Raw genomic sequence first — 12,668 nt, 5'->3', positions numbered from 1 at the left:
AATGGAGTCTACAAATTTATAGATGTCATCAGTGACTGATAAGGCACATTTCTCAAGGTCTGTGTCGTTCTCCTTGAACACCTCCCACTAGCCTATTCTAAACTGTCCTGAAGCATAGAGATTGTCTCATCAATATGCACCTGCCATGTTGGAAATGAACAAGTACAAATCCTCCTTCTTCAAAAGGCTTTCATTTCCAGGACATCAGAGATGTCCTCCTCCTTCAAAGAGCAATGTTTCCTTACCTCCACCATTGATGCTGCTCTCTATCTGGATTTGCCTCTATTTCCCAGACATCCACACTCACACCATCTTCCCACCACCTTAACAGGGATAGAGATCCTCTTGTCCTAACCTACCACCACATGAGCCTCTGCATCCAATACATCACTGTAGAACTTCTGCTATCTCCAAAGGATTCCTACCACTAAAAGCATTTTTACCTCCCCAGCATTCTCCACAATCATTCCCTCCATGATTCCTTTGTCCATCGGTCCCTCCCCAATAATCTCTCTGCTGGCACTTACCCCTGCAAGCGTAAGAAGTGCATTTACCTGTGCATTTACCTCCCTCACCTCCATTCAGCGCCCAAACTGTCCTTCCAGGTGAGGCAGTGCTTCACTTGTGAATCTTAGCAGGTCGTCTATTGTATTCAGTTCTCCTGTTGTAGCCTCTTCTGCACTGGTGAAACCCATCATAAATTGGGGGACCGCTTCGTCGAGCACCTTTGCTCCATCTGCTAAAAGCAGAATTTCCTGCAGCTGACCATTTTAATTCCGATTTTCCATTCCTGTTACAACCTGTTCGGTGTGTGGCTGCCTCTTGTGCCAAGATGAGGCCACCCTCGGGGTGAAGGAGCAAAGCCTCCTATTCTGTCTGGGTAGTCTCCAACTTGATGGCATAAACATTGATTTCTCCTTCCAGTAAAAAGAAAGCTTCCCCCTCCCCTCTTCTTCTATTCCCACTCTGGCCTCTTACCTCTTTTCATCTGCCTATTACCTGCCCTTGGTTCCTTCCTTCTTCCCTTTCTCCCATGGTCCACTTCCCTTTCCTATCAGATTCCTTCCTTTCCAGCTGTTTATCTTTCCCTCCCACATGGCTTCAACTATCAGCTTCTGACTATACTCCTTCCCCCCCTCCACCCCCCACATTTTTATTCTGGTTTGTTCCCCACTTCCTTTCCAATCCTGAAGAATGATCATGCCTGAAACGTTGACTGTTTATTCATTTCCATAGATGCTGCCTGATATGCTGATTTCGTCCAGCATTTTGTGTGAAGTACCAGTTGACAGGCTTTACCCGTGTTCTGATAATGAAATTTAAAGCCTGAAGCTACATCAGTTTGCACCAGTGCTATTACACTTGGGAAAGGTAGATCATTTGTGGTGTAATAGGCAATACTTAATGGGACTGTCTGTTTAGTGCAATCAACAGCGCAGGTTATTAAATATACTTCCCTGAAATTACTTCACAATATTATATGCTTTTTCTCACTCCTTTTCTGGATAACATTTTTTTTTCCTTGAGAAGAGGATAAGAGCTTCCCTGACAACCAGGATTTCCTTCAAAGTCACCCACATTATCCCACTTTCCCTCTTGCCTTCCTCACATGATGAGGAATTGTGTCAGCAAAAGAATTAATCTTCGGAGATGAGCTGCCTTCACTCTCATTAGCTTGTCCTCCTGGTTTGAAGAGGGCACCACTAAGATGCAGGAGGCAGGTAGCTGGGTGACCATCAGGAGAATAGGCAGGTGGTGCAGGGTATTCTTTACCAGGCGGAAGCCATAATGACTGGATCCCTGCCACTGAGTCTGACTCTGCAGCTCAGATGGGAAGAGGGAGAGAAGAGGACTGCAGAAATGTTGAAGGAGCAGACAGCAGGTTTTGTGGACATGAAAGAGACACCTGGATGGTATGTTGCTTCCTTGGTGCCAGGGTCAGGGATATCTCAGATGGGGTATACAGCATTCTAAAGAGGAGAGTGAACAGCCAGAAGTCATGGTACATATTGGTACCAATGGCATAGGCACGACAAGGGTTCAGGTCTTGAAGAGAGAGTATCAGGAGTTCAGTAGAAAAAACAAGACCTCCAAGGTGTAATCTCTTTATTGTTGTCTTTGCCACGTGACAAAGAGGGTAGGAAGAGGGCGATTTGGAGATGAATGCATGGCTGAATTGGTGCAGAGGGCAGGGTTTCAGGTTTCTGGATCACTTGGATCTTTTCTGGGGTGTGACATGTGGAAAAAAAAAACGGTTACGCCTGAACTCAAGGAGGACTAATATCCTTGCGAGCAGGCTCAGTTGGGGTTTAAACATATTTGGCACAGTGAGGGGAAGCAGAGTGATAGGGTTGAGGATGAGGCAGTTGGTATTCAACTGGTTGCAGTGTGTAAAGAGACTGTGAGGAAGGGCAGGCAGATGCTGGAGCAAAATTGCAGTCAGAGGGATGAGTTAAGCGTAACATGGGGCCAAATTGATGAGTGTAGATCGAACATGCTATATGAATGCACACAGCACTGCTCCAGCGCCAGGGTGCAAAACACAGTACCAACAGTCATACACATGTAGCACATTAAGACATCAGTAAAATATAGTCACACACAAAAATCTACAGTCAAACATGTTACAGCAACACGTACAACACGCTGGAGGAACTCAACAGGTTGGGCAGCATCTGTGGAAACGAGCAGTCAATGTTTCGGGCTGAGACCCTTCATCAGGACATTTTCCACGGATGCTGCCCAACCTGCTGAGTTCCTCCAGCTTGTTGTATTTGTTGCTTTGACCCCAGCATCTGCAGCGTACTTTGTGTTTACGAAACATGGTACAGCTTGTCTTTCTCGAAAGACACTTCATTTTCTTGAATAAGCCAAAGGTCATCGAATGCGGCTCCTGTTCCCTAACACAGTCTCTAAGGAGCTGCATCTCGATGCACCTGGTGCAGATGTGGCCATCGGGGAGGCTGGAAGTCTCCTGGAAATCCCACATCTGACACCCAGAACAGAATACTGGCTGTGTGGACATAAACACTATCCTCTCTAGATTTAAATAAGAAATTAAGAATAACCTCTCCTATTTACTCTGCCTCTGCCCTTTATGTTGAAGCCCTATGGAGCCGAAGCTTTTCTACTCTGCCTCAGACTACTCCCAACAACAACCACTCCCAGGATGACTACTCCGCTAGGTGATACACCCTATCCTCGTTATATGTGGGAGATACATTCCTCGCAATTGACGAATAGCATGGAAAATGCATAATGTGAATAATTATTTAAATAGAGAAAATAGGGATGCATTCTGGAGGGCTTCCTAAATATGTTTTATCTGTAATTTATTCACATTTTCAAACCAATACGACACCAAAGCAGTACCACAAGACAACATTTGTTTAATATTTAATCAATTTAAGGTAATATTCAATGTAATAAATCATAGAAAGTTGACATACTAGGGTGTAGTGTACTCAAACCCTTTAGAGCACGGGGGTTTAGTGAATGGTAAGCTAAGAGAGGCGACACCTTACAGTCTCCTTCGGCATTGGAACACATAAGCAGAATCAAGCTATCCTTGCGTAACTGTGAGTTTTGGATGCATATAAGGAGAAGTTGGTAGAAATAGGTTCGACACTTAAATGTGAATCCGCATTGTCTGAAGTTGCATATAATGAAGACAGGGTGTACCTCTCTTTTATAGATACTGGGTTTCCTGTCAAAAATCTTTGTCAGACCTGCGGGGAACACACCTGTTACACCTGCGCAGTACTCCAATCAACAACTCCCATTGAAAAACTTGCTGCTTTTTCAAGTTGTTTGTCAGACCTGCACAGATACATTACATCTGCGCAGTGGCACAATCAACAGCTCCCATTAAAAAACTTGCTTCTTTTTCAAACTCCTGTGCAAGAATGTTCCTGTTGCATCTGCGCAGTACTCCCTTTGTTCCTTCTAGTCTAAAAACCTGTGTTTTCAATTTGATCACTCAACATCCAGAGTATTTTGGTACAGAGAATTCCAACAGTTCTGTCATGTCCAGATTGCCGAGACCCTATCTTTTCCAACTTTCCTCATAAGGAAACCTCATAACATAGTGTGGCAGTTATTAGACATTGGCAGATTTAGTGTATTTGTTGACCAACAGTTGTCTCTGTTGTTGCAACACCAGTTGAGCCATGTTGTCCAATCTGGTCCAAACATGTAGACGTCTCAGCCAACAAAGCTCATTTGTACCTGTACTTCCTAAAGAAATTTAGCATGTCCCCATTCCCTCATGCATCACGGATTAGGATGGTAACTTCTCTGCACACAACCACCAGACAACGCAGAGTTGTGGAAACACCTCAGCACACCATGGAAACCAGCCTCAGCTCTGTGCATTCTGTCTACATCTCGCGCTGCTTCAGTGAAGCAGCCACCATGATCAAAGTTCCCGTCCACCGTAGACACTCTTTTCTCCTCTCTCCCATTGGGCAGAAGGTATAAAAGCCTGAAAGTACATGTCACCATGCTCAAAGATACCTTCTATCCCACTATTATAAGATTATTGACATCTTATAATTGTATTGTACATCAGTCAATGAAAGCAAGCATGCATGTACAGCAGGCAGTGAAGAAAGCTAATGGCATGCTGGCCTTTATAACAAGAGGAATTGAGTATAGGAGTAAAGAGGTCCTTCTGCAGCTGTACAGGGCCCGGGTGAGATCCCACCTGGAGTATTGTGTGCAGTTTTGGTCTCCAAATTTGAGGAAGGACATTCTTACTAATGAGGAAGTGCAGCGTAGGTTCACAAGGTTAATTCCCAGAATGGCGGGACTGTCATATATTGAAAGATTGGAGCGACTGGGCTTGTATAAACTGGAATTTAGAAGGATGAGAGGGGATCTGATTGAAACATATAAAATTATTAAGGGATTGGACATGCTGGAGGCAGGAAGTTCCAGCTGATGGGTGAGTCCAGAACTAGAGGCCACAGTTTAAGAATAAGGGGTAGGCCATTTAGAACAGAGATGCAGAAAAACTTTTTCACCCAGAGAGTGGTGGATATGTGGAATGCTCTGCCCCAGAAGGCATGGAGGCCAAGTCTCTAGATGCATTCAAGAGAGAGTTAGATAGGGCTCTTATAGATATCGGGATCAAGGGATATGGGGAGAGGGCAGGAACGGGGTACTGATTGTGTATGATCAGCCATGATCACAGTGAATGGCGGTGCTGGCTAGAAGGGCCGAATGGCCTACTCCTGCACCTACTGTCTATTGTCTATTGAATTATTCCTTTAGTATGATGCAATAGATTGTTGACCTCACAATCTACCTAGTTATGACTTGGTACCTATTGTCTAACGACTCTGCACTTCTTCTGTACTGTAACACTTTATTTTGCAGTCTCTGTTGTTGTACTACTTCAATGTATCATTGAAAGGATTTGATCTGTGTTAACAGTATACAATCAAGTTTTCCATTGTGACTTAGTTTATTTAACAATTTATGTAGCAGTACCTGAATAAAACCAGTGTTAGAATACTCCCCGACACTGTAAGCTTTTATTTGGAAAAATGCCCTCGTTAGTTTGAATTTCCTACTTTTTCCTAACATTCCTAAGAGTGAAAGAGAAAGGTTCTGAGGTAGAAGTTCTACTGTTAAAACTAACAAATTTCAAGGCTGTGCTTGAAATGGAATAGCAAATCATGGGCATGATCTCTCTCAATCAAGATAAGCATTGAGAAACAATGAATTGTGTGACTCTGTTGTAAAAGGTAATAATGGACCAAATGTAGATGCTGAAGTCACTGGAATTACAGGCAGATAAAATGTCTAAACAATGGGAGGAAAATTTTACATTCTATATTTAACCAGCTATGGCAAGTACACCAAATCACAGAGTAAAGATGTTTTTGATCTCATTTGTCACAGAGAATTGTGCAGGATTATAAATCCCACTAATGAGACCCCAAAGGGTTCATTAAATGTATCTTATGCTCATTGAAAACTGCCCTCAGTATGAAATTATTGACTGGTGGTCCTTTGCATGTAATCATAAACAAGGGAGGTTCTTGTGGTACTTTCTTAATAGAGCCTATATTATTTGCAAATAACTACAGTTCCACAGATTTAAATGATTCACTTATCAGCATTTGAATTACATGGAATCCAGGAGTCCAGCCTGACGGATCAGTGACTCCTTAAGATGTGGTGCAGAGGAGGTTCACCAGGTAGATTCGGGAGATGAGTGTTAGCCTGTGAAGAGAGATTGAGTCGCCTGTGACTATTCTTGCTGGAATCTAGATGAATGAGAGGGGATATTATAAAAACATGTAAAATTAATAAGGAAATAGATAAGATAGAAGCAGGAAAGTTGTTTCCATTGGTAAGTGAGATGAGGACTAGGAGACATAGCCTCAAGATTCAGGGTTATAGATTTAGGACGGAGATGAGGAGAAACTGCTTTTTCCAGAGGGTAGTGAATTTGTGGAATTCTCTGCCCAGAGAAGCAATAGACGCTACCTCATTAAGTATATTTAAGACACAGTTAGATTTTGCATAGCAGGAGAACGATGGGTTATGAGGGTAAAAGTTGCTTACAGCCAGATCAGAATCAAGTTAATATCACCAGCATATATTGTGAAATTTGTTGCTATGCAGCAGCAGTACATTGCAATACATAATAATAAAAAAACTGTAAATTACCAGTAGGTATATATGTATATATTAAATATTTAAATTAAATACATAGTGCAAAAAGGGAACGAAAGTAGTGAGATAGTGTTCATAGGTTCAGTGTTCTGATGGCAGAGGGGAAGAAGCTATTTCTGAATCATTGAATGTGTGCCTTCAGGCTCCTGTACCTCCTCCCTGGCAGTAGAAATAAAACGAGGGCATGACCTGGGTGTTGGATGCCCTTTATGATGGGTGCTGTCTTTTTGAGACATTGCTCCTTGAAGATGTCCTGGATGCTGGGGAAGCTAATGCCCATGATGGAGCTGACTGAGTTCACAACTTTATCTGAATCCTGTGCAGTGCCCACCTCCCCCCCCCCCACTACCAGAAGGAGATGTAGCCAGTTAGAATGCTCTCCATGGTACATCTGTAGAAATTTGCTGGTATCTTTAATGACATACCAAATCTCCTCAAATTCCAAGTGAAATAGAGCCGCTTTCATGCCCTCTTTGTAACTGCATCAAAATGCTGGGCCCAGGATAGTTCCTCAGAGATGTTGAAATTCAGAATTGCTCACCCTTTCCACCATTGATCCCTCTGAGGACTGGTGTGTGTGCATTTGTCTCATCATTTCTTCTGATGTGCAGTGCTAGGTTGTTGCCGTGACACCACTCAACTGGCTGACCCTGAATGCCTTCTCGTCACCACTGGAAATTCTGCCAGCAATTGTTCTGTCGTCAGCAAACTTATAACTGGCATTTGAGCTGTGCCTAGCCACACAGTCATGGGTGTAGAGGGAGTAGAGCAGTGGGCTAAGCACACATCCCTGAGATGCACCGGTGTTGATTATCAGCAAGGGGGAGATGTTATTTCCAATCTGCACAGACTGTGGTCTTCTAGTGAGGAAGTCAAGGATCTGGTTGCAGAGGGAGTTACGGAGGCCTAACTTTTGGAGCTTTTTGATCAGAACTGTTGGAATGGTTATGTTAAACGCTGAGCTATAGTCAATAAACTGATATATGGATTAGTACTGTCCAGCTGATCCAAGGCCACAGGTCAGCCAAAGAGATATAATAGAACAATACAATATGAAGTTAGGAGGATATACTCAACCTTCATTAGCTACTCGACTGGAGTATTTGCTTCAGTTCTTACCAAAATAATGAACAATGTTAAAGGTTCAGAGGGTGTATTAATAGCGTTCAGCAGGACAATACTGGGGATGAGGGACTTCATGTGTGCAGAGATGATGATAAAAATGGGTTTGGTTTTCTTGGAGCAGAGATAGTTAAGAAGTACTTTAGTTGAGTGGTTCAAAATAATCAATTTTTAATAAAATAAATGAAAATAATCTATTTTCAATGGAAAGGGGTTAGTAACCAGAAACCAGAGTTTTAAGCTGCCTTTAGTCACAGCAAGGGTTTTTGATTTCATATGCATTTTCTGAAAGTGAGACATAATGGATATATATGCAAAAGAGAAAGATATTGCAGAAGCTTTGCCAAGGAGAGGGTGAGTGTGACTAAATAGGTAGCCTTAAAAAGGACCAGCACTAGTTCAGTCCTCTGACTGCTTTCTCATGCATGATTGTTCTTTGCTCCTGTAACAGTGTTTTGCCTGAAAACCACTTCTCTCTGCTGCATGTAAGTGACTTATGGAAGTATTTGAGGTGCTGCACCATCCATTTTTTGACAAAATGTTAAAGAGATTGCATTCTACTGGAATATTGAATTCCTTCCATTAAATAATTAATTTCTGTTGCAGAAGTTGAATGTGAATGACTTGCTTCATCAGAGAGTTCGTGAGGATACACATGGGAAATCACATCACTTGGCTGCCTGCCTACACCACTCAGGGGCTTTGCCTGCCAATGGACAAGAGCCAAGTAAACGCACTTTACGACCAGGCCAAGCTACTGTAGCACAAAGTGGCTCAAAGTTAAGACTCCGCCAGGGAACGCAGTGTCCTGCTCAAGCAGAAGCAGCAACTAATAAAATGTACTTTGGAGCTGATACAAAGCTTCATTCAAAACTAATGCAAGAGCTGACCACCGTCTTTCTGAAGAGTAACCCTCCATTAAAAAATGAATAAGTGCGTCATCTTTTAAAATATGGATGGAAAGACCTTTTAATATGAAGACTTCATATGGATATTAAATGGAGAATTGCCAATTTAAGACCTTCAGAATGAGGTGACTCTTTTTATTAGACTTCTTACATTATTAAAAGAGGTTGGACCAAACTCCAACTGTGTCACATTAAAAGCTACACTGAATCGGTCGAAGTACTCAAAATACTTGAGGTCTTTTAACTGCACCACTCTCAAATGTTGCTTTAATTGCATTAATATCAATTGATTCCTTATGTGTTTACTAAAAAGGTACTTACCACTCCATTGTTGCTATTTCTGAAGCTAACATTCAGTACATAAAAGCACAGTTAGTAAGGTTATTTGGGCACAATCTGTGAACAAAGATTAATTTACTTGGTGTATATTATCATGTTGGTAATGGACTGTGATGTTTCTTGTCAATCATCTGAGCAAGAGAGTTCACCACATCTCATCTACTCCGTTGTTCTGTGTCATGTTCTGGTTCAATATATCTACTGTAGTATTAGCACTGCTTTTTCACTTGTAGAGGATACTGTATATATCTCAAATAAAACAAGTGATGATTCACCTCAGAGTGATTTTCTTCCAAAAAAAAGTGCTGATGTTGTCTCAGCCTGAAATTTGGATAACTTCACAGCATTGGAAACGGAACAATTATCATTTATGACCTAGAAATACTCAAATGAAAATACCTGTGATACATTTATTGATTTTGAACTGCCGATACCTATGATGTGTTCAAAACAGTATAGTTCATTGAAGTGGAAAGGTATTGGATACAGCTGAATGATTAAATTACTGGGATTCACAGGCCAAAATGACTTGAATTTGCTCTACATTTCTCCAGTTCATCGTGTTCATTATCTTGATTAGAAACTCCTTTTTTTTTTCAAGTGCCATTAAACGCACAGCACCAGATTGTTCTGATCTTTGACGTTGATCATTCAGTGTTTGCCATCTTTCTGCATATTTTATTTATCATGCTGTCTCCTTTTAGCACCTAAAATGGCAAACTGAAAGCATGCTTGAGTGGTCACTTTGATGGTCTTTTAATTTTATGTGAATTCCGTGAAAAGTATGGTTTTTGTTCTGATAGCAATTAAGTTTTGTTTGATAAACTATTAAAGTAAATTCATGCACATTTTTGCTGCAGTCTGATAATTTGCATCAAATTATTTCCTAGGCTTGATGAAATAAGCAAACGTAAGTGTGAAATTCCTGTGACCTGCTGATCAATATAGGCCACGTTTGCAGATGTTTTTGTAGTTTTTAACAGTAAATGGATTACTTACGGAAATGTTATTTATATGCTTCAATAATAGCAATTCAAAAAAGCATCATAAAGAATTTGAATCAGTTGGTTTATCTATATAATCTCTGAAGCATGAGCAGCCCCTGTGGATGATCAACAGGCTGGTACAAACATAGAAGATAGAAAACCTACAACACAATACAGGCCCTTCGGCCCACAAAGTTGTGCCGAAGTCCCTACCTCAGAAATTACTAGGCTTACCTATAGCCTTCTATTTTACTAAGCTCCATGTACCTATCTAAAAGCCTCTTAAAAGACCCTATCTTATCCACCTCCATCACCGTTGCCGGCAGCCCATTAACTAACTATGAATGTTGTCTCAGAGACCCAGCATTGGAGGGTTGGTACCTACAGGGCCTACCTTATCCAGAACCTATTTAGTATATATCTTGTAATTTATAACATTCTTATGTATTGCAATGTACTGCAGCTGCAAAGCAACCTATTTCACAACATATGCCAGTGATATTAAGCCTGATTCCAATGGTGCAACAGATGAAAGCTACCAAGACAGACTGCAAGATCTTTGATAAGGAACACAAAGTGCACTGATAAGGAAGTTGTTTGGTGCTGCCATTCATGACAAGTGGATGCAGTGCTGGTAAATTTAAAGATTGGTGAGAGGCTTGCCTTGTGACTTCTCCACATATTAAAGACTTATGGTGTTGGGCTGGAAACAGTGAGAAGATATTTAAGGCGAATGACAAATACAAGGTAGGAAGAGGCATTGTTCATCTCTGGGATCCATGGTGAAAGGATTGGTTAAAGACTTACCCAGATGTTGCACATCATCAAACATTGAAGCACGATTGCATTTGCTTCATGATACCAAGAGAGTGTAAGTTCACAAGAACAGTCTGAGATTCTTTCACCATAATGTAATCCAGTCATCCTGTCATGGTTCTAGGAGATTCTTAATGTAATTTTCCACCTGTGTTGATTTCAGTAAATGGCACATACTAATCTCTCTCAACTTGCTGCCATTCCCTTAACTTCAAAACAGAACTATTTATCTTTCGTGTCTCCTCCATATTTTCCCCATCCAAGCCATTACATTACCATTGTGATAATTTTAATTAGATTCAGCAATAGTGATAAAGTTCAGTTGAGCAGCAGGGTGGTGAAGAGTTAGCACTACTGCCACAGACACTGACCTTGGCTAATGGAATTTGCAACTATTACCCATAACTTTTTTTGCAAAATGCTCTGTCATCGTGAAGATATACTGGTTGTTACTTGATTACTGTAAACTTCCCCAATGTAGGTAAGCAGTAAATAATATAAAAGGGCATCATTGGAATTGTGTTTGAGAAACCAATAAAAGATGGAGCTGCCTGGTAAATTTGGAGAGGGAAATGACTGTTGGAATTGCTCCACGAAGGAGTTGGCATGACCAAATAGGCTAAATGATCTCCCCATGTCTCATTGTAAGGTCATAGTAAGATTGTTCTTAAGTTCTTGAACATTTTTTATTTTTGTTTTGTGCTTAAGCTTAGTTCTTAAATGTCTTCTCAGTCTTTGAACTACTCTTTTTGTGTTCAAGGATTCAGTGGAAAAAAACTTTACAGGTATTGAGTATATGCTTCACGTTGCAGAGTTCACACACGACATGCATGCACATTTCTGAAATAGAGTGAGTAGATTTCCAAACACCTTAATTTTCACACTGAAATACATTTGCATTCCGGAGGTACTACAGTTTGTTTTGTGAATAAACTAAGGTCTCTACAGATTTAAAGAAATCATTACTTGTATGGTAACACCACATTCAGTAAGCACATCTATATTTATGGAAACTAATTGCTTTATATATATTACCTCAAAGCCTTTAACGAGCAGCAAGCTACAGGATGTTTTTATGTGAATAAAAACAGCAGCCATTACATGCTTTGCATAATGTTTCCATCAGCAATGAAGTGAATGACTTGTTTAATCTTTAAGACTGTTGTTATTAGTAGTTCATCGATCAAGGAACTCACTGCTCATCTCCAAATAATGGCAGGTTTTTTTTCATTGTTCATTAAATTATTAAGGCAGAAGGGATCTGGAGCTAATACTTACCTCTTTCAAAACTTCCATGCTTTCTCCAAGTGCAATTTTTCCACAGGTTGCCATTCTGTTTTGGTGTTCCTGTATGCTATGAAGGAAGTGCTATACTAACAGTGACACTGTCTTTGGGAGCTTCTTTCTGCCAAATGGAAAACAATTTCTGATGTTACAGTAGTGGCTGCACGTAAAAATACTGCACTGATTGGAAAGAAATAGGACTATTTAAAAATGAAAATTGTTAGTTGTGGAAAAAATGCCTGTCAGGTGCAAATCTTTCTCTTTGCTTTGAGCAAATTCCAAATAGAGATAATCTCTGTGGAATATTTAATAGACATATGGTTTCCATTTCAGATTCTGTGAGGGGTGATTGATAAGTTCGTGCCCTAAGGTAGAAGGGGTCAATTTTAGAAAGCCTAGAACATTTATTTTTCAACATAGTCCCCTCCTACGTTTGCACACTTAGTCCAGCATTTGTGGAGCATACGGATCTTGGACCTCCAGAAAGTGTCCACAGCAGGGGTGATTGATAAGTTAGTGGCCTAGG

General features: G+C 40.8%; 1 protein-coding gene across 5 annotated transcripts in view; it reads left to right on the top strand.

Moving 5' to 3' along the window:
* The window catches only part of arap2 (ArfGAP with RhoGAP domain, ankyrin repeat and PH domain 2), a 416,402-nt gene extending 406,484 nt beyond the window's left edge, over positions 1 to 9,918 (top strand). For 4 of the 5 annotated variants that reach the window (XM_059989011.1, XM_059989013.1, XM_059989014.1 and 1 more), the window contains one exon: positions 8,416 to 9,918. In XM_059989011.1, coding sequence (XP_059844994.1) covers positions 8,416 to 8,742 — 327 coding nt within the window. In that variant the 3' untranslated portion in view covers positions 8,743 to 9,918. The remainder of the gene's footprint in view (positions 1 to 8,415) is intronic. The other variant, XM_059989015.1, reaches the window with a different exon arrangement.
* The last annotated feature ends 2,750 nt before the right edge of the window (positions 9,919 to 12,668 follow it).

The sequence above is a fragment of the Hypanus sabinus genome, chromosome 14, assembly GCF_030144855.1.
Source record: "Hypanus sabinus isolate sHypSab1 chromosome 14, sHypSab1.hap1, whole genome shotgun sequence".
Lineage (NCBI taxonomy): Eukaryota > Metazoa > Chordata > Chondrichthyes > Myliobatiformes > Dasyatidae > Hypanus > Hypanus sabinus.
Note: the sequence above shows the minus strand (reverse complement) of the source record. Positions and strands in the feature narration are given on the sequence as shown.